Source organism: Panulirus ornatus, chromosome 5, assembly GCF_036320965.1.
Source record: "Panulirus ornatus isolate Po-2019 chromosome 5, ASM3632096v1, whole genome shotgun sequence".
Lineage (NCBI taxonomy): Eukaryota > Metazoa > Arthropoda > Malacostraca > Decapoda > Palinuridae > Panulirus > Panulirus ornatus.
The window spans coordinates 39,894,138-39,912,632 of NC_092228.1; the positions used below are offsets into that span (position 1 = coordinate 39,894,138).

Below are 18,495 nucleotides of genomic sequence, written 5' to 3' on the forward strand. Positions count from 1 at the left end.
GACAAATGTGGAGCATGTATAACCGTACAGATCTCTAGTTTGAGCATACAGACTCTAATTGATTGTGAAAAAGAAAACATCAGCACAAGAACTTTCTGATTGTTTGAATGTCACCTCTCAAGGTCTAAATGCAGGTCAAATGACCCACTTTTGGTGGTATGCTGAAGAATGTAAAATTGCATAACCAGACATCAAAGAGTGGCTCAGAAAAGAACTCGAACATAAAACTTAACCTAACTTAGGTGTGAACTGTTGGTCAGTGCTACCTGCTTTTGGTTCATTGCTAAAATGCTTCTTAGTATGCATCAGCATATGATGTTTATAATTGCACATAAAGTAATGGATGAGAACTAAACTCAGATGTAAAAACTAAAGTAAACAAGGCATGATATATAGGTCAGACCAACCTACTTTTGTGAGGTGCTGAATGCTATTCATTATGCATTACCATAAAAGGTTACACAGTAACACAAATGTACACCACAGTGGTTGCGAACCGAACTGAAGAATCAAAACTACCTAGAGACAATGATGGGTGAAATGTATATCGGTGTAACCTACTTTTAGTAGGAGGCTGAAGCCTATTTCACTATGCATATGTATAATCATATATATGACTGTTCATCTCATAAAGGGTGAGAACTCAACTGAATGTTAAATTTGAACCTTACCAAGGTGTGGCCATTGGTTGCCTTGGGAAATAGATTAGTTCTTTCATTACTTTGTGCCCAGAAAGTACAAAGATAAGAAAGTCAAATAGTGAGGTTTAAAAATTTTGGGCATTGTTAGCCACGTAACTATTAGGGAAGTCTGATATCAGATCAGCAGAACAAAGACAACTGCATTTATGAAGTAACTGCAGTAGAGATGAGTAAATAAGTAATAACTTTGTTTACACTATTTCAGTAATAAGACTAAGCAACTGTAAACACCATGCCAAAAACGACATTGTAAGTAATGACTATAATTGGCATAAGGAGAAAGCTCTGTAGACTGAAAAGATACAAATAGTGATAAGGGGGTGCAAACATGGAGGAAAACAAATAGAGAACTGGTTCACTCATTTTAAAACAACAGTTTACATCCAAAAGGGAAACAGCTGGAAGCCTCAAGTAAGACTATTGTAGCCCTAAGTGTGGACTTTCAGATGAAGACACTTTAACAACAGGACCAAAGAATTGAAAAATAAGCTAAAGAAACAGCTATTTGACCAAGAGGAAAGGTCAGAAGTCTGATATGTTTAACATTTGAGGACTAAAAAGTTTATCAAAGAGTAATGACATTTTAGAAAAATATGAAATGTCCTTCGAAAGGTGACAGCTGAGTAATTATGATTATGGAAAAGGTAGGAGCTAAGAGAGCCATTCAGCCCACAGAAATGTATCAGAGTTCACAGACCGATAGAACTGGAAATGTCAGGGAAAAAAAAAGAGTGCAAGTATTTTTACACATGACAGGTATATAATACCTAAGTTATAGCAGTTGTATAGTATTTGGGGCAAATGCTTGAAGTTAAAGGACGAGTTTCTCAATAAGACGAGATTTGAGTAGATAATGATAATGTTAGAAATATTGAAACTCTTTGATTCATTCAAATTACTTCAGTGAATCATGAGTTAAAAACAAATCAGATAGTATTTGGGGCCAAATATATAATTAGTCCAATACTGAGGTGAAATTAAAGTAATTCAAGATTAAGTCTCAGACTGAACAGTCACAATGTCTGAAAGTAGAATATTCAGACTGAGCCTGTAACAGCCTATTTCACAGTGAAAGACAAGCATGGTAGTATTGTAGCAGGTGAGTAGAGAGGAAAAATATGATAAAATTACAGAACAAAAAAGTTTAATAATAGACCTGAGGTAAAATGCTCATAGTAGTGATTTTTTTTTTTTTCGCTGTCTCCCGCGTTTGCGAGGTAGCGCAAGGAAACAGACGAAAGAAATGGCCCAACCCACCCCCATACACATGTATATACATACGTCCACACACACAAATATACATACCTACACAGCTTTCCATGGTTTACCCCAGACGCTTCACATGCCCCGATTCAATCCACTGACAGCACGTCAACCCCGGTATACCACATCGCTCCAATTCACTCTGTTCCTTGCCCTCCTTTCACCCTCCTGCATGTTCAGGCCCCGATCACACAAAATCTTTTTCACTCCATCTTTCCACCTCCAATTTGGTCTCCCTCTTCTCCTCGTTCCCTCCACCTCCGACACATATATCCTCTTGGTCAATCTTTCCTCACTCATTCTCTCCATGTGCCCAAACCATTTCAAAACACCCTCTTCTGCTCTCTCAACCACGCTCTTTTTATTTCCACACATCTCTCTTACCCTTACGTTACTTACTCGATCAAACCACCTCACACCACACATTGTCCTCAAACATCTCATTTCCAGCACATCCATCCTCCTGCGCACAACTCTATCCATAGCCCACGCCTCGCGACCATACAACATTGTTGGAACCACTATTCCTTCAAACATACCCATTTTTGCTTTCCGAGATAATGTTCTCGACTTCCACACATTCTTCAAGGCTCCCAGAATTTTCACCCCCTCCCCCACCCTATGATCCACTTCCGCTTCCATGGTTCCATCCGCTGCCAGATCCACTCCCAGATATCTAAAACACTTCACTTCCTCCAGTTTTTCTCCATTCAAACTCACCTCCCAATTGACTTGACCTTCAACCCTACTATACCTAATAACCTTGCTCTTACTCACATTTACTCTTAACTTTCTTCTTTCACACACTTTACCAAACTCAGTCACCAGCTTCTGCCGTTTCTCACATGAATCAGCCACCAGCGCTGTATCATCAGCGAACAACAACTGACTCACTTCCCAAGCTCTCTCATCCCCAACAGACTTCATACTTGCCCCTCTTTCCAAAACTCTTGCATTCACCTCCCTAACAACCCCATCCATAAACAAATTAAACAACCATGGAGACATCACACACCCCTGCCGCAAACCTACATTCACTGAGAACCAATCACTTTCCTCTCTTCCTACACGTACACATGCCTTACATCCTCGATAAAAACTTTTCACTGCTTCTAACAACTTGCTTCCCACACCATATATTCTTAATACCTTCCACAGAGCATCTCTATCAACTCTATCATATGCCTTCTCCAGATCCATAAATGCTACATACAAATCCATTTGCATAGTAGTGATTTTTTTTTTTTTTTTTTTTTTTATACTTTGTCGCTGTCTCCCGCGTTTGAGAGGTAGCGCAAGGAAACAGACGAAAGAAATGGCCCAACCCCCCCCCCCCCCCATACACATGTACATACACACGTCCACACACGCAAATATACATACCTACACAGCTTTCCATGGTTTACCCCAGACGCTTCACATGCCTTGATTCAATCCACTGACAGCACGTCAACCCCTGTATACCACATGACTCCAATTCACTCTATTCCTTGCCCTCCTTTCACCCTCCTGCATGTTCAGGCCCCGATCACACAAAATCTTTTTCACTCCATCTTTCCACCTCCAATTTGGTCTCCCTCTTCTCCTCGTTCCCTCCACCTCCGACACATATATCCTCTTGGTCAATCTCTCCTCACTCATTCTCTCCATGTGCCCAAACCATTTCAAAACACCCTCTTCTGCTCTCTCAACCACGCTCTTTTTATTTCCACACATCTCTCTTACCCTTACGTTACTTACTCGATCAAACCACCTCACACCACACATTGTCCTCAAACATCTCATTTCCAGCACATCCATCCTCCTGCGCACATCTCTATCCATAGCCCACGCCTCGCAACCATACAACATTGTTGGAACCACTATTCCCTCAAACATACCCATTTTTGCTTTCCGAGATAATGTTCTCGACTTCCACACATTTTTCAAGGCTCCCAAAATTTTCGCCCCCTCCCCCACCCTATGATCCACTTCCGCTTCCATGGTTCCATCCGCTGACAGATCCACTCCCAGATATCTAAAACACTTCACTTCCTCCAGTTTTTCTCCATTCAAACTCACCTCCCAATTGACTTGACCCTCACCCCTACTGTACCTAATAACCTTGCTCTTATTCACATTTACTCTCAACTTTCTTCTTCCACACACTTTACCAAACTCAGTCACCAGCTTCTGCAGTTTCTCACATGAATCAGCCACCAGCGCTGTATCATCAGCGAACAACAACTGACTCACTACCCAAGCTCTCTCATCCCCAACAGACTTCATACTTGCCCCTCTTTCCAGGACTCTTGCATTTACCTCCCTTACAACCCCATCCATAAACAAATTAAACAACCATGGAGACATCACACACCCCTGCCGCAAACCTACATTCACTGAGAACCAATCACTTTCCTCTCTTCCTACACGTACACATGCCTTACATCCTCGATAAAAACTTTTCACTGCTTCTAACAACTTGCCTCCCACACCATATATTCTTAATACCTTCCACAGAGCATCTCTATCAACTCTATCATATGCCTTCTCCAGATCCATAAATGCTACATACAAATCCATTTGCTTTTCTAAGTATTTCTCACATACATTCTTCAAAGCAAACACCTGATCCACATATCCTCTACCACTTCTGAAACCGCACTGCTCTTCCCCAATCTGATGCTCTGTACATGCCTTCACCCTCTCAATCAATACCCTCCCATATAATTTACCAGGAATACTCAACAAACTTATACCTCTGTAATTTGAGCACTCACTCTTATCCCCTTTGCCTTTGTACAATGGCACTATGCACGCATTCCGCCAATCCTCAGGCACCTCACCATGAGTCATACATACATTAAATAACCTTACCAACCAGTCAACAATACAGTCACCCCCTTTTTTAATAAATTCCACTGCAATACCATCCAAACCTGCTGCCTTGCCGGCTTTCATCTTCCGCAAAGCTTTTACTACCTCTTCTCTGTTTACCAAATCATTTTCCCTAACCCTCTCACTTTGCACACCACCTCGACCAAAACACCCTATATCTGCCACTCTGTCATCAGACACATTCAACAAACCTTCAAAATACTCATTCCATCTCCTTCTCACATCACCGCTACTTGTTATCACCTCCCCATTTGCGCCCTTCACTGAAGTTCCCATTTGCTCCCTTGTCTTACGCACCCTATTTACCTCCTTCCAGAACATCTTTTTATTTTTATTTAGTAGTGATAGATACAGTAATTCAAACAGGAGGAGATGCAGACTAATTACACTAAATGCAGATTTGAAGTGCATGTATTAATGACAATTAGGGGTTAGTTTATGGTTGAAATATTCTGAAAATATATTTCAGGTATAATTGATACTATTAACACAAATCTCACCATGATAGTAGTCTTCCTGATTATAAGTGAAAGAAATATGAACCTGACATTGTTTCAGTGAAAGAGATGAAACTTACAGAAGATCCTACCTAATTTGTGCAAAGAAATGCTGTTTCAGTGAAAGAATTGAAACTTACAAGAGAAGATCCTACCTAATTTGTGCAAAGAAATGCCGTTTCAGTGAAAGAAATGAAACTTATAAAGAGAAGATCCTACCTATTTTTTGCAAAGAAATGCATGATCGCAAAGACAAAAGAAAAAGGAGAGGATGGCCCTCTGACACGGTACAACATTATGTTGCAGGAAAAATTGATGGATGGTCAATTGAAACACATAATTGTAAGAGCATACATTAGGAAAGATTTCCATGAGTGGTGACACTTTACAATCCTCCTACGAATTTTAATGAACCATAGTAAATATACAGCAATGGAAATTAATGAACAACCAAGATGGTGCAGTGCAGGAAGCAACAAAACATGCAAAAATAGTTAAGATGTAATATATATGAATGACTTCATTCAGAAAGAAACCGACTGGGAGAACTTAGATTTTCATGAGGTGTCATAAGTAAGTTTTAAGAGTGCATAAAGAAAATATCCTGAATAAGCACATCACTGAACACATTAAAATTAGATGGGCTGATACACCATCACTGTCTTATGTTATACACAGTAGCATGGCATTTGTAAAATGCAAGTATGGTGAAGCATCTGGAAAAGGTGGTCGTGTAGTTCTTAAGTTTGAATATTTAGTTAATGAAAACATGATTAGAAAGGAAACCAGACTCAAATAGGAGACAGTTGTGGAAACTAAATTGCTATTTGATTTTTTTGTAAACATGAATTTGGAATTTGACTTCCATAGGCATTACACGTTACCATTAGAAGAGGAGTCTGAAATCTACAGTGCATTTACATCAGCACCTTTAGCTGCAAATAGAGAAGGAAGATTACATTGGAGAGATATATGGTTCAAAAACATGTCTGCTTCTTTAATCCTTCATCCTTTCCTACATTATATAAAAACTTAGTTTCACATCCATAGAGAAGAGTAAGACCAGCATTCTTCCACCAGTCCCAAACAATTACAACAAATACTGTAGACAGTTATCACCTATCCAAGAATTTTGTTCGCTCTTTTTACTGCTTTTGTGCACTGCTTACTTGGTTTTACAAGACCAGATATTATCATGCCCATCTTTTTTGTCATTTACATTTTGCAGTTCAACAAAATTCATACTATAGCTTGCCTTTTTGTTTTGCTAGACATTTAAAACTTTGCACTTACCGACATTAAAATCATTTGCCCCTTATGAGCCTAGTCCATTAGTTTGTTAGTTCGAAACTGTGGACATTCAAGGTCATTTGCATATTTTTTTCCCATCTTTGTATCAAAAGTGAATTTTTGATATTTTACAATGCAGCTCATTTTCAGTATTAACAGATATGAGAAAGAGAACCGCTCTCAAGACTGATCCCTGTGGCACTCTTATGTCTAACCATTCTAAGGCTTGACCAATAATGAAAGCTTTTTGTTTATGGCCAGCCAACCAATTTCCTGTCCATCGAAGTATAACTCTGGCAGTACCATGTGACTTAATGTTTGCTAGTAACCCGTGATGCAGAAACTTATTGAATGATTTTTTTCTAAATTTGGATAGGCGACATTAACCACTTTACTGTCATTATACATGATGATTGCATCATAAAAGAAATAATGCAGATTTGTCAGATGAGCAATTTCATCAAAAACCATGCTGAGAATAATTTGTTAATTTTTGAATGTTTTGATAGATGGTTTTAAACCATTACAGTAGCATTCAACGCTCTCATACATTTAATAAACCTACAATGCACTTGCCATAATTTACGTAAACTCAGAACCTGAGGCTAGTGTTGAGTACAAGTCCAAGTCTGGTAGGTTAAAATAGTAGAGTCCTTGTCAGGGCATTCAAGAAACTTTCCTATGACATTACATAGCTGCAAGCTTCTTAAACCATAGAGATAATGTATACAGAACATTGTTGGTCAGTGCCTATAATTGTGAAGCCAGTTACAACTAGTAATATTGTATTGTAAGCACCTTGCCATATTATGGATGAAGTCTCTTTTATCTTGATAATTTTTTTTTTTAAGATGAATCGATAAAAAACGTATGGTACCTCCCTCGCAACATACATCCAAGCTCTGTTCCGACCAACTGGTCGGATCTCGAAATGACTTGTCAGACACGTCTGCAAGGCATGTAGAATTCGTATACCTGTATAGCATTCTTTTATCCCAGTCAATGTTTATCATGATTATCTCATTTTCACTAACCAGCTTTATTATATGATTCTGGGGTTTCTTTTTAAGATTTTTTAGTTCATAATTCATTTTTATTTTTCAATTTATACTTTTTCCAATTGTATGCAAGGATAGGCATAAGTCACATAGATCGTAAGTAGGGATCAGATAAACTTAGTATAAAATTAGTCAAGTACTCAAAAAGCATACCATACTATCAGTTGTTGCTAATTTACGTAGGAGGTTTATAACAGATCAGTACATGGTATGAAGCAGATGCGATTCTTAAGCTATCTATCTGTATTTCTGATGCCCATTCCCTTTGGGAATTCCCTCAGGGGAGTGGCCATGGCAAAAAAGTCTTCATAAATGTTGAACTCCAGTGCTACTTCTTAGCCTTTAGTGCATCACCATTAACGGACCACTGGTAGAGGACAACTCTAGCACAATGATAATTGTTTGTGAACTACAGCACATTGGTCATATTCAAGACTTTAAAGGTGCTCTAGGTGTTACCGACTTAATTTATCATGGACTTTCAGTTTCTTGAAAGTGTTTACCCATCTGTGGGTTTTGAGCCTCAACAGTGCAAGTTTTTGTGGTTTAGTTTTATTGTAATTTTTAAGAAAACTCCTAAAATATGGTATTTACACCATATAAGCATGGAATGTGCTTTTACATACACGTCCACAATTAAGAGACTTGCCTTCATCTCTTATACAGGAAACTAATGATGCTTTATACACATTTGTGATGCAGATAAATCATGGTAATCTCAACATTCAGCCCGATAAAATTATAAATTTCCAGGACTCTACATGGACCAGCTTGCGACTTATTTATAAATCACAAGCTTCCTGGGAACAAGCACATAGGTTCGAATCCTGCTTGCAGCATTTGGTCCATAGTCACCCTTGCTGTTCATCCTCCCCTAGAGGTTGGTCAATGGATATCTGCCTTTTGCTTGGGTAAACAAAGCATTAATGAGATGGCCTTAATTAGGGCATTCAGTTGTCTGTGCCATTTCTGGAAAAAAAAGCCATATTAAAGTCAAAGACCATAATTAAGTCCAGATTAGAGTACTCTATTACTGCCTGAAGCAGATCATCTTACTTAAACTGAGGGCATCAGTAACTGTATTCCCAGCTGCATCCTAGAGTTTTAATCAGCTAAGCATATCTCCTTATTTATAGACTTTGCAAACCCACCATCATGTGGGAATCCTACCCCTATCTATGAACCTTTCATTTGCCAACATAATACAGATTTTATCTTTGCTTCTTAATATCCTAAATTCTATAGTATATAAACATGCATTTAATTTCAGGTATACTTTACAGATTTGAGGACTTCAAGTTGCTATCAGCCTCATCTTGGAATTCACTTCCAGAGGAGGGTAGTGGTGAAACTTGCTTATCTGGAATTGGTTAATGGTAGTGGAGAGTCCTTCAAAAATGCTGAATCAGTGTACCATATACCAGAAACCAAACACTGCCCCTACACATCTAAAAACAATAACCAGTTATACAAAGCAACATGGCAATATAAGCTGGTTTGGGGACCCTGAAGCCAAATCAGTGCAAGCCTAACTCTGCACACTCAAACAAAATGCCTACATTTTTCTCATGCCACTGCCATACAGTAGGATCACAATGTATGTGGTAAAATGAACATGCAGAATCACTTCACATCAAAAGCACTGTAAGGACTTTGGACCATCAACTCAGAAGGCAAGGTAAATAATTCATGTGCTGTACAGTTCTTTAAAAAGTTGACCACATTCCCTTCCTAAAAGGCTAGTAAATATTTAATGGAAAGGTCTATGCGACCTGGATGTGGATAAGGAGCTGTGGTTTCGGTGCATTACAGATGACAGCTAGAGACTGAGTGTGAACGAATGTGGCCTTTCTTGTCTTCCTAGCGCTACCTCGTGCACATGCAGGGTGAGGGGGTTGTCATTTCATGTGTGGCGGGGTGGCAATGAGAATGAATAAGGGCAGACAGTATGAATTATGTACATGTGTATATATATGTGTGTGTATATATATGTATACGTTGAGATGTATAGGTATGGATATGTGCCTGTGTGTGGACGTGTATGTATATACATGTGTATGTGGGTGGGTTGGGCCATTCTTTTGTCTGTTTCCTTGCGCTACCTCGCTAACACGGGAGACAGCGACAAAGTATAATAAAATAGAAAAATTATTTTTTTTCATACATATTCGCAATTTCCTGCATAATTGAGGTAGCGTTAAGATTAGAGGACTGAGCCTTAGAGAGAGAAAATCCTCACTTGGTCCCCTTCTTTGTTCCCTCTTTTGTTAAAGTAAGAAATGGAGGGGAGGATTTCCAGCTACTAAAAGGGGAGGGAGTTGGGGGCTGGAAATCCTACCTTCCTGTTTCTTAATTTCCCAAAAGAAGGCACAGAGAAGGGGGCCAAGCTTGGATATTCTCTCTAAGGCTCGGTCCTCTATTCTTAACTCAAGAAATGGTGAACATATGATTTTTTTTTTCTTTTTCATATTTGTCCTCCATTTACTCACATATGCGAGGTAGCACACTATGAACAGATGGAGAAAGGCCTCATTTGATCATTTCCATTCTTTTCCTGTTATGTGCAGTGCACCAAAACCACAACCCCCTATCCACAACTAGGTCCCATGGTTTCTCTCGGCAATTTCATATGCCTTGTTTTATTTTTCCCTATGTATGCCATTTCCCACATTAGTGAGTATGCATAAGGAACAAAGAAAAGTCCTCATTCACTGACATCCACTCTCAAGCTATGTGTAATGCAACGAAATCAGCCCCAATCCACAATCAGACCTTTCACTGTTTTCTTAAGACTGCTTCATATGCCCTACCTCAGCCTATTGACACGTTATTCTCTGTAAACCACTCCAGATTAAGAGCTTATTCCTAATTCACACTTCAGCAACCTGTATCATACTTATGCATCTCCCCTATTCCAATATTGACTCCCTTCCAATCCACTTTAGCTCAGTTCCACCATACATGCATCCATATGAAGCTACACTCCCCAGGCATGTTTAGTCTCCAACATTACAAACATGTTCAGCATATCACAAAACCCATTCCTAAGATACAACTAACATAGCATAGTCACTGAACAATTACTCCTCAGTTGTCCTGCATTCATTCAATGCAGATATGTGCATATCACCAGTTCTTGACCTGTAGTCCTGCAGAAAGGACATGCTCCCATTGCTGTCAAAACCCCACAAAAGGGGATCCTGAGGGAGAAAGAGTGGGAAGGAGGGAACTAAGGTCATAGATGCTTGAAGAGCATGTGGAAGATGTAAACATAGTAAACATATAAGGACAGGTATGGATGTGCTTCAAGATATTATATTGACATTGTTGCATGGACAAGTCTTGGGCCTTAAAAGCAAAAGAAAGAGGTGCACGTGGAAATAAGAATGTGTGAAGCAGGTTGAGCACACGAGGATTAACAGGATAAAAGTGGTGTGGTGTAGATCCTGTTAGTCGATTGTCTCCACTCATCCTCTTCAAACACCTAAACAATTTCACCTCTGGTCAGCTTTCAGAAAGCGCTTGCTAGAACACCTATTATGACATTCCTGTTACAGCTTCACACCACATTATCCTTGTGCATTTAATTCCAGTGCTCCCCCCTATTCCTTTCTTTTACATTCACAGCCCAAGACTCTCATCCACATAACATTATTGTTGAACAATTATACCTTCAAACCTTCCTAACTCATTTACCTACTGCACATAATTACCTTTTGTTCATATTTACTCAACTTTCATACTCCCAAACAGTCTCCAGCTTCAATAGGTTGTCTCTATAATTTTGCAACATACTTTTCATCTGCAGATGGCAACCAATTCACCTCCCATACCCACACAGGCACCCAACCCCAATCACACCATATACCCACCCATTTTTCAAAGACTCTTGCATTTGCCTTTGTCACCACCTTGTCTGTTAATATAGTCCATAATGATACAACTACACATCTTCAACACACCCACTTCCTTAAGGAACGCTTGGCACTTCATCCCTACTGACACATTCCTTACTCCCCTAGTAAGAACTCTATGTTGCCTTTAGAAACTTTTTTACACCCTTTATTCGCAGTACCTTATATGAAGCCTATCAATCATGCTTTCTCCAAATCCATAAATGCCTCGTACAAATCCCTGTCTCTCCAAGTATTTCTCATTCTTCAAAAACATTTTGCCTATACATCCTGTACCTCTCCTGAAGTCACAATGCTCCTCCCGTCTCACTCTCTGTGCATATCATGGCCCTCTCAATCACCATGCATCTCATTGCTCTGATGCTTTGCATATGTTGCTGCTGTGTAAATTATCACCTTCCCATTTATACTCGACAGACTTTTACCCCCAATTCAAGCATGTGAGTACACACATTCAGGGCAGTTGGCATATGGATTTATCAGTCATCTTACAAAAATAGCAAGTATTTAAAAAAATTTAGCAAATATATTTCCAAGATTTTTTGTTTAACAAAAAATCTAGTTGTTGAAATGACAGTTTTTGTTATTTTATAAAACCTCTCTTTTTGAGTATGATAGAATGATTTAAAGCCAATTATTGTTTTTATAGCCTAATAGGCATGATCTGTACATGTATGACACTTCACACTCACCTACCATATTTTACATAGTACTCAAATTTATTTTATCTTTACATAGGTATCTGGGAGGGCAAAAATGGATTTGTTTTAAGGTATGGTAGTTCAAGCAATATTATATGGGCTGTAGGTAAGCTTGTCTGGCGGAGGGCGGGTGTGTTAGACAAAATGTCCGAGGACGATATGTGTTGTGAGGCAATATGATCAATAATGTAAGGGTAAGAAGAGAAGTATGATAAGTGTGTGGTTGAGAGATGAGGAGGATGTGCTGAAATGGTTTAGACACATGGGAGAAAATGAATGACGTAAGGTTGACAAAGAGGACATGTGCCAGAAGTGGAGGGAACAAGGAGAATGAGACCAAATTGGAGGTGGAAGGATGGAGTGAATGATATTGAGCGATCTGGACCTGAACATGCTGGAAGGTAAAAGGCATGCACAGGATAGAGTCAACTGTAATAATTCAGTATGCAGGGCTTGACATGCTGTCACCGGATTGAACCAGGGCATGTGAATCATCAAGAGTAAACCATGGAAAGGTCTGTTGGTTGTGAATAGGGAGCTGTGGTTTTGGTGCATTACATGACAGCTAGAGAATGGACATTGGCAAATGCAGCCTTTCTTCATCCGTTCCTCATGCTACCTCTAACATGGGGAGGGGATTATGTTGACTGTCAGTTTGTCTAGTTCATATTAATTTGGTACAAATTTAAGTTAAACTTTTTTAAACACTGTACAGTAAAATTGTTAGTTTTTTCTTATCTCCCTTCCATTATGTTAAATACCATGGCCTTTCATTGAAAGTTGTGAAAAATACAAATTAGCAAGATAAAAGATATGAAGACTTGTATCCAAATTGTAGTACAGAAAATCCCTAATGGGTCTGCATTTCATGGAAAGCCCTATCATTTCCTTCAGATATTGTTTACTCAAACAATGTCAGTATCAACATTCAAGGAATGAATCATGATGCCTGTAATATTATCTGATGAATCTATCATGCCACTGCTTAAAACATCTTTGTTGACGTTAAACTTGTGATGATAATTATGCTTCATTTTCATTGCAACTTAATTACTGCCATTATATATAATCACACTTCATACTGCACAACCACTACCACTATTTTAAAATTCAAGCAAACAAAATGTGGAATCATTATCACTAATTTCCTAAAGTTGTGCAATTTTTTTGAAAGGTCTTATTACTGTGATGTTAAAGTTCACTTATACAATGAAAATTTTAAAAAGAAATAAGCCCTCCTTCACTAAATTACTATTAAAACCTTGCCTTCTCAGTCAATTGAGCTTACTAATCCTAGATAAGTGTGATAAGAGGAATAATCTTCAAAAATAAAACTGCCAATAGAGTAAAGGTTTTTATTATATATATATATATAAAGAAGAAAAAAAAAAAAAAAAGCCTGAGTATGAAGGGTCCCAAGACTAGTCCTGCAGTGGGTGAATGGCACTAGCTAAAATTGCGGGTCACAGGCTAAGCCACATGAGCGCCATTTCACATCACCTCAAGGAACTATAATAGTCCCCTTCCTCCCCTGTCTACTTCTCACGCCTTACTCGTAGATCCAGGTCTCATTAGCCTGTGTCCAGCTAAAAAGCTCCTCTGGCTTGAACCACAAAGCAATCTCCTTGTTCGCAGATTCAATGGAGTCCGAACCATGGATGATGTTCCTGAAAACAATGTTTTCAAAATAATTTTCCTAAAGAAAATTTTTCTATTCAACAGCAGCTTTTGTTTTAGTTATTAGATGCACGCGAAAATAACACATTTATCAACCCCCCACGATGTAAATATCAAAAGTAGTTTTAGAATACCTAAATTGGAATCTTCCATAATAGTAAATAACCCTACCTGCCAACTTCAATACAGAAGTCTCCACGTATAGTGCCTGGCTTGGAGTCAGCTGGGCGTGTCTCTCCCATCATGACACGAGCTGTCTTCACTACACCAGTACCCTCCCAGCACATGGCTACCAGTGGGCCTGATGACATGTACTTGCACAAGCCTGGGTAGAACGGCTTGTCAGAAAGATCAGCATAGTGCTTCTTAAGATGATCCTCGGATGCCTGTTTGATAGGTATGTCGTTTAACTTGATTATCACTATATTACTGTATTTACACAGGCAAATAAAATGCATTACAGGTGTGCAACTATGGAAGAAAGTCATTTTGCAGAACCAGGAACCCACATCCCTCAGGCTGGTAAAGTGAAATGACCGTGTGGGTAAACTTAACCTAAATAATCACCTACCTGAAAATGTACATACCGAGGCATGTTTGAGTTGCATTTTTTCATCTGCATTCTAAAATTATCAATCTTTCCATCATAATCACATTCAACATAAAGACCCCCTCATGTCCAAGATGCAGCTTTCACAATGATGACACTACATGCACTTCTCAATACTCCTGTACTCAACTCACACATGCACTTCACAATTCTTGACATGTGGTCCTACCTGGCAAATATGACCAGTTTCCACAGTCTTGTGGAAGCCCAAGGGGATCCTGGGGTAGAAAACAATTATTTCTTAAATATTTGAGCCCCTGGAACTCCTTCTATGGAGGTTCCTGCAGCACTCGCAAAGCTAGCCACATCTCCCAAGTAGGAACATAGGGCAAAAACAGTGATATGTGTGTCTGGAGCGAGTGCAGGATAAGCGAGGCCTTATCAAGGTTTTACAATATGTGTCAATTGTCTGTTGGGGAGGGGTAATTTACGAGTACAGGCTGCTAATGTGCGAGGTGAAGGTGAACTTCTTCCTTTTGCCAAGCAGTTTGTGGTTAGTTAAGCAGAATGGATAATTTTGTGGCAAAGAACTGGGTACTAAGATGGGATTGTACTGGAAGTATTTTTTTTTTATCACTATATAGGTTTTAAGCAAGTGATTGCTCAGCGATGAATGGTATATCAAGAAATGCATATGACCAGGTCTGAAGATCCCAGCAGCAGAGATGAGAGTGCTCCATCTTATTCTGTATTAACAAGAGATATGAAAAAATGTTGAGATATCAAAACTAAACATGTTTCTCATATCAGATTTAGAAAGAAACTATTGGCACAATTGAGAACAGCCATATGAAACATATGTTAGATAAGGTTCCGAAAACAAAAAGTGAAGAATGTAGTGGATACCACAGTACTGCTATTGTAGATAAAAAAATATACATGGAACAAGCAGATATCCTGCGAGAAGACTGTGTGACTTAGAAGGTGTTCAGAAAGCAGCTCTGCCAAAAGAGTGAACTAGTCTACCTAAGTAGGAGATAAAAACCTACAGTGTGTTAGGGGCCTGTGTGTCGTAGAAAGCAACTTAAAGGGGAGGGAGCCAAGGGCTGGAAATCCTCCCCTATCGGTTTTAATTTTCCAAAAGAAGGTACTACAGAGAAGGGGGCCAAGTGAGGATATTCCCTCAAAGGCTCAGTCCTCTGTTCTTAGCACTACCTCGCTAATGCGGGAAATGGCAAATATGTATGAAAAAAAATTACATATATATATATTGTATTATACTTAATCACTGTTTCCTGCATTAGCAAGGTAGCCCAAGGAATTTCACTGGGATGCAAGAAAATACATCCAGGTAAAGAAACAATGCAAAAAGCCTCGAGAAAAGAAAAACTTTTATTTACTCTTTTAAAACAGACTGCTTTAACTACTGTTAGCTATATTAAAGCATATACTGAATACATCTAGTGCTATAACCATCCAAAGTGTGTAGCAAAATCTATGTTTTGCCCAAGTAAAAACCCAAATGCAAAAAGCCTTGGAAAAACAAAAATAAGCTGTACTTCAACTGCTGCTGGTTATATTACACCACACTACAAGAAGCTATGACACAGTGTCCATCAGAAAGTAGGTTCTGAGGAATTTAAATCATTTTACCAAAAGAAGAGCACTGTGAGCATATGAGAGCTGCAGCTCATGAAAGAGGGGAGGAGGTGAAATTCCATTTACCACAACAAAATTAAGAATATCCATATAAATAATCACCTTTCAGCAAAAGCAAATTATATCAAGCTGATTGATCATCATCCATTAGGACTTTCGAACCATTCAGCAGCCTACCCAAACACTATAAAAGCCCTACTGATGTTTATGTGCATGCCCTGACCTCCCTCATTGGCAAAACATCTGCTACAGTGATGCCTGCAACCCTGTTATTCCTAACAGAACAGGATACTTGTGACATTTAACCATGAAAATTTAAATAGGATAAGAAGTACCAGAACTCAAGCTCAGAAACCATCAAAAATGTCATTACAGGCAAGCAGACCACCAAGCTGGTAATAAAAAGGCAGACGTATGCCAAAGCACACCTTTCATCAACTAAAATGTAAATTCATAGTGTCCAGATGGGTCACCGAGTGGGAGAAGTCCTGCTGAATGATTATCAGACTCGACGTGAGGGTATCTCTCATACATTCCTTTCAGTTCTGAGGTTTTAGAAATTGGAACACCAGTGAATGAAACCCCTCTCAGATCAACTCCCAGATTTATTGATACCTCTAGTGAAACTATCTCTTGAAATTTCAATGTAACTTCTCGATGTACCACACCTAGTATACATTGTAGGTCTGGGTTGCAATGAAAAGTTTTTAATCTTGGCACTTTTAACTACCACATTACTGAATAGTCAGAAATCTGGCCGATAAATGCCAATATTAGGTGTTAACGCGTAATACAAAATAAACTGTAGTACCAACAAAAGCACATGTCCTCTAACAAGAGCTTGCTTGTTAACTTTTTTTTACCTAATTCAAAGAAAGGCTATTTGAAGAGGGTAAAAATGAAAGACATGAGAAATCCACAACTAAATGTTATTTTCTTGTCCCTTATGCCATTTAATCTGTGAACTTTAACTTTTCGTGCATGCATGTTAGTTTGTGTATTGCCCATTGAAGTTACATAAATCAAGTTATCAATCAACACTTCGAGTCATAATAAGGGTGGGCCAAGATTGCTGGGTTGATGCAGATTTTACGCATGTTTTTGACACCAATATGTGTAATGGATATTCAAAATCAAACGTGCTACCATTGTCTTTCCGTACAACTACCAGATACAGCCTGTAGCCCACTATTCTACCGAGATAACTAGTTCACGCATCAACCTTATCTAACCCCAGATTAAGCTAGGGGTAACCTAAGTAGTGCAAAAATTTTCATATTTTATTTTATGGTATATATTCCACGATTTTTAAAGTCCTAACCACTTTGAACTGGGGGGGGGGGATAGTGCACTTACTGCATGTGGAGGTCATTGTTGCTAATCTTACAAATTCCACATTTCTAGCATCAAATTAATTACCCTAATAAGGTGTTTTACAAAAAATCAACAATGTGGCGGCATAAGTAAACATCACCAAGGCTATTCAAAGGAAGAACAAGGCTAAGAAAAATATAAAGTATATTACATATATTTCCTAATTGTACGAAGATTACCATAAGGACACAAGAGAAAGGATAACGAGTAATTAAATACTACACATGAGAATGGGTAACGAGTCATTTAATAATCTGCAAAACATCTGGTTTACTATACTCAAGCCTCAAAGAAATCTACAGTGACAGGTTTTGTCACAAAAAGAATAAACCAGTCACTGGAATCCACTGCTGTGTGCCACGAAACCTTCCAGAGATATGTGGGGAAGGAATAATTCTGGACTAGGAACATACCTGGAAGACTCCAGAGAAGTTCCAGTCTGTTCCAGTAGCAGACAATTCCCAATCGAGTCATTCCATCGACAGCTGGCATCAGCACCCCATTATTACCTTAATAACTGGATTATCATTCAAAATCCTCCAACATCCTTAAACACTGAAGTCCTACAAGTGGTCAAGGGCATGCCGGAGCCGGCAAGAGCGCCATGCTCTGCCATAAAAGTTTTTGTTTTACCTGCATGAACTTCATGCCGACCAGCTTGAAGCCCTTAGCCTCGAACCTCTTGATGATTTCGCCAGTCAGGCCACGCTGGACGCCATCGGGCTTCACAGCTATGAAGGTACGTTCGCGAACCATGATGGATATTGGCGTGAGTTGACGTGCGATGAAGGAGACAAAGGACAACAAGCTAACCAGCATAAGGTTCGCTCGAGAGAGAAGGATCCCGCTGACACTCAGCCCGGCTTCGCCACGCTAACTGCCATGTCTCGCCGGTAGCAATATTTTTGTATTTTTTTTTTGTAACCAGTCGACA

General features: G+C 39.1%; 2 protein-coding genes across 7 annotated transcripts in view; one reads left to right on the forward strand and one right to left on the reverse strand.

The window, feature by feature from the left end:
- Window positions 1-9,330, forward strand: part of LOC139748691 (peroxisomal trans-2-enoyl-CoA reductase-like) — a 30,070-nt gene extending 20,740 nt beyond the window's left edge. Inside the window, exons 9-10 of one of the 6 annotated variants that reach the window (XM_071662004.1) lie at window positions 8,440-8,566; window positions 8,970-9,330. In XM_071662004.1, coding sequence (XP_071518105.1) covers window positions 8,440-8,566; window positions 8,970-8,975 — 133 coding nt within the window. In that variant the 3' untranslated portion in view covers window positions 8,976-9,330. Of the gene's footprint in view, window position 1; window positions 2,932-8,439; window positions 8,718-8,956 lie in introns of those variants that run through there. The other 5 variants (XM_071662003.1, XM_071662005.1, XM_071662007.1 and 2 more) reach the window with 5 other exon arrangements.
- A 4,312-nt stretch (window positions 9,331-13,642) lies between these two features.
- On the reverse strand, window positions 13,643-18,447 carry awd (nucleoside diphosphate kinase). Its single transcript, XM_071662010.1, has 3 exons — window positions 18,195-18,447; window positions 14,150-14,364; window positions 13,643-13,968 (listed from the first exon to the last, which is right to left on the reverse strand). Exons 1-3 carry the CDS (start codon window positions 18,378-18,380, stop codon window positions 13,851-13,853), a joined length of 519 nt encoding a protein of 172 aa, XP_071518111.1. The 5' UTR covers window positions 18,381-18,447; the 3' UTR covers window positions 13,643-13,850.
- Between the last annotated feature and the right edge of the window lie 48 nt (window positions 18,448-18,495).

Excerpts from the sequence above, each read along its gene's own strand:
- awd (XM_071662010.1), bottom strand. The coding sequence starts at position 18,380 with ATGCTGGTTAGCTTGTTGTCCTTTGTCTCCTTCATCGCACGTCAACTC. Across the intron at positions 14,365-18,194 it reads TCGGCATGAAGTTCATGCAG|GCATCCGAGGATCATCTTAA; the intron begins GTAAAACAAAAA and ends CCTATCAAACAG. Across the intron at positions 13,969-14,149 it reads TTCTGTATTGAAGTTGGCAG|GAACATCATCCATGGTTCGG; the intron begins GTAGGGTTATTT and ends CATTGTTTTCAG.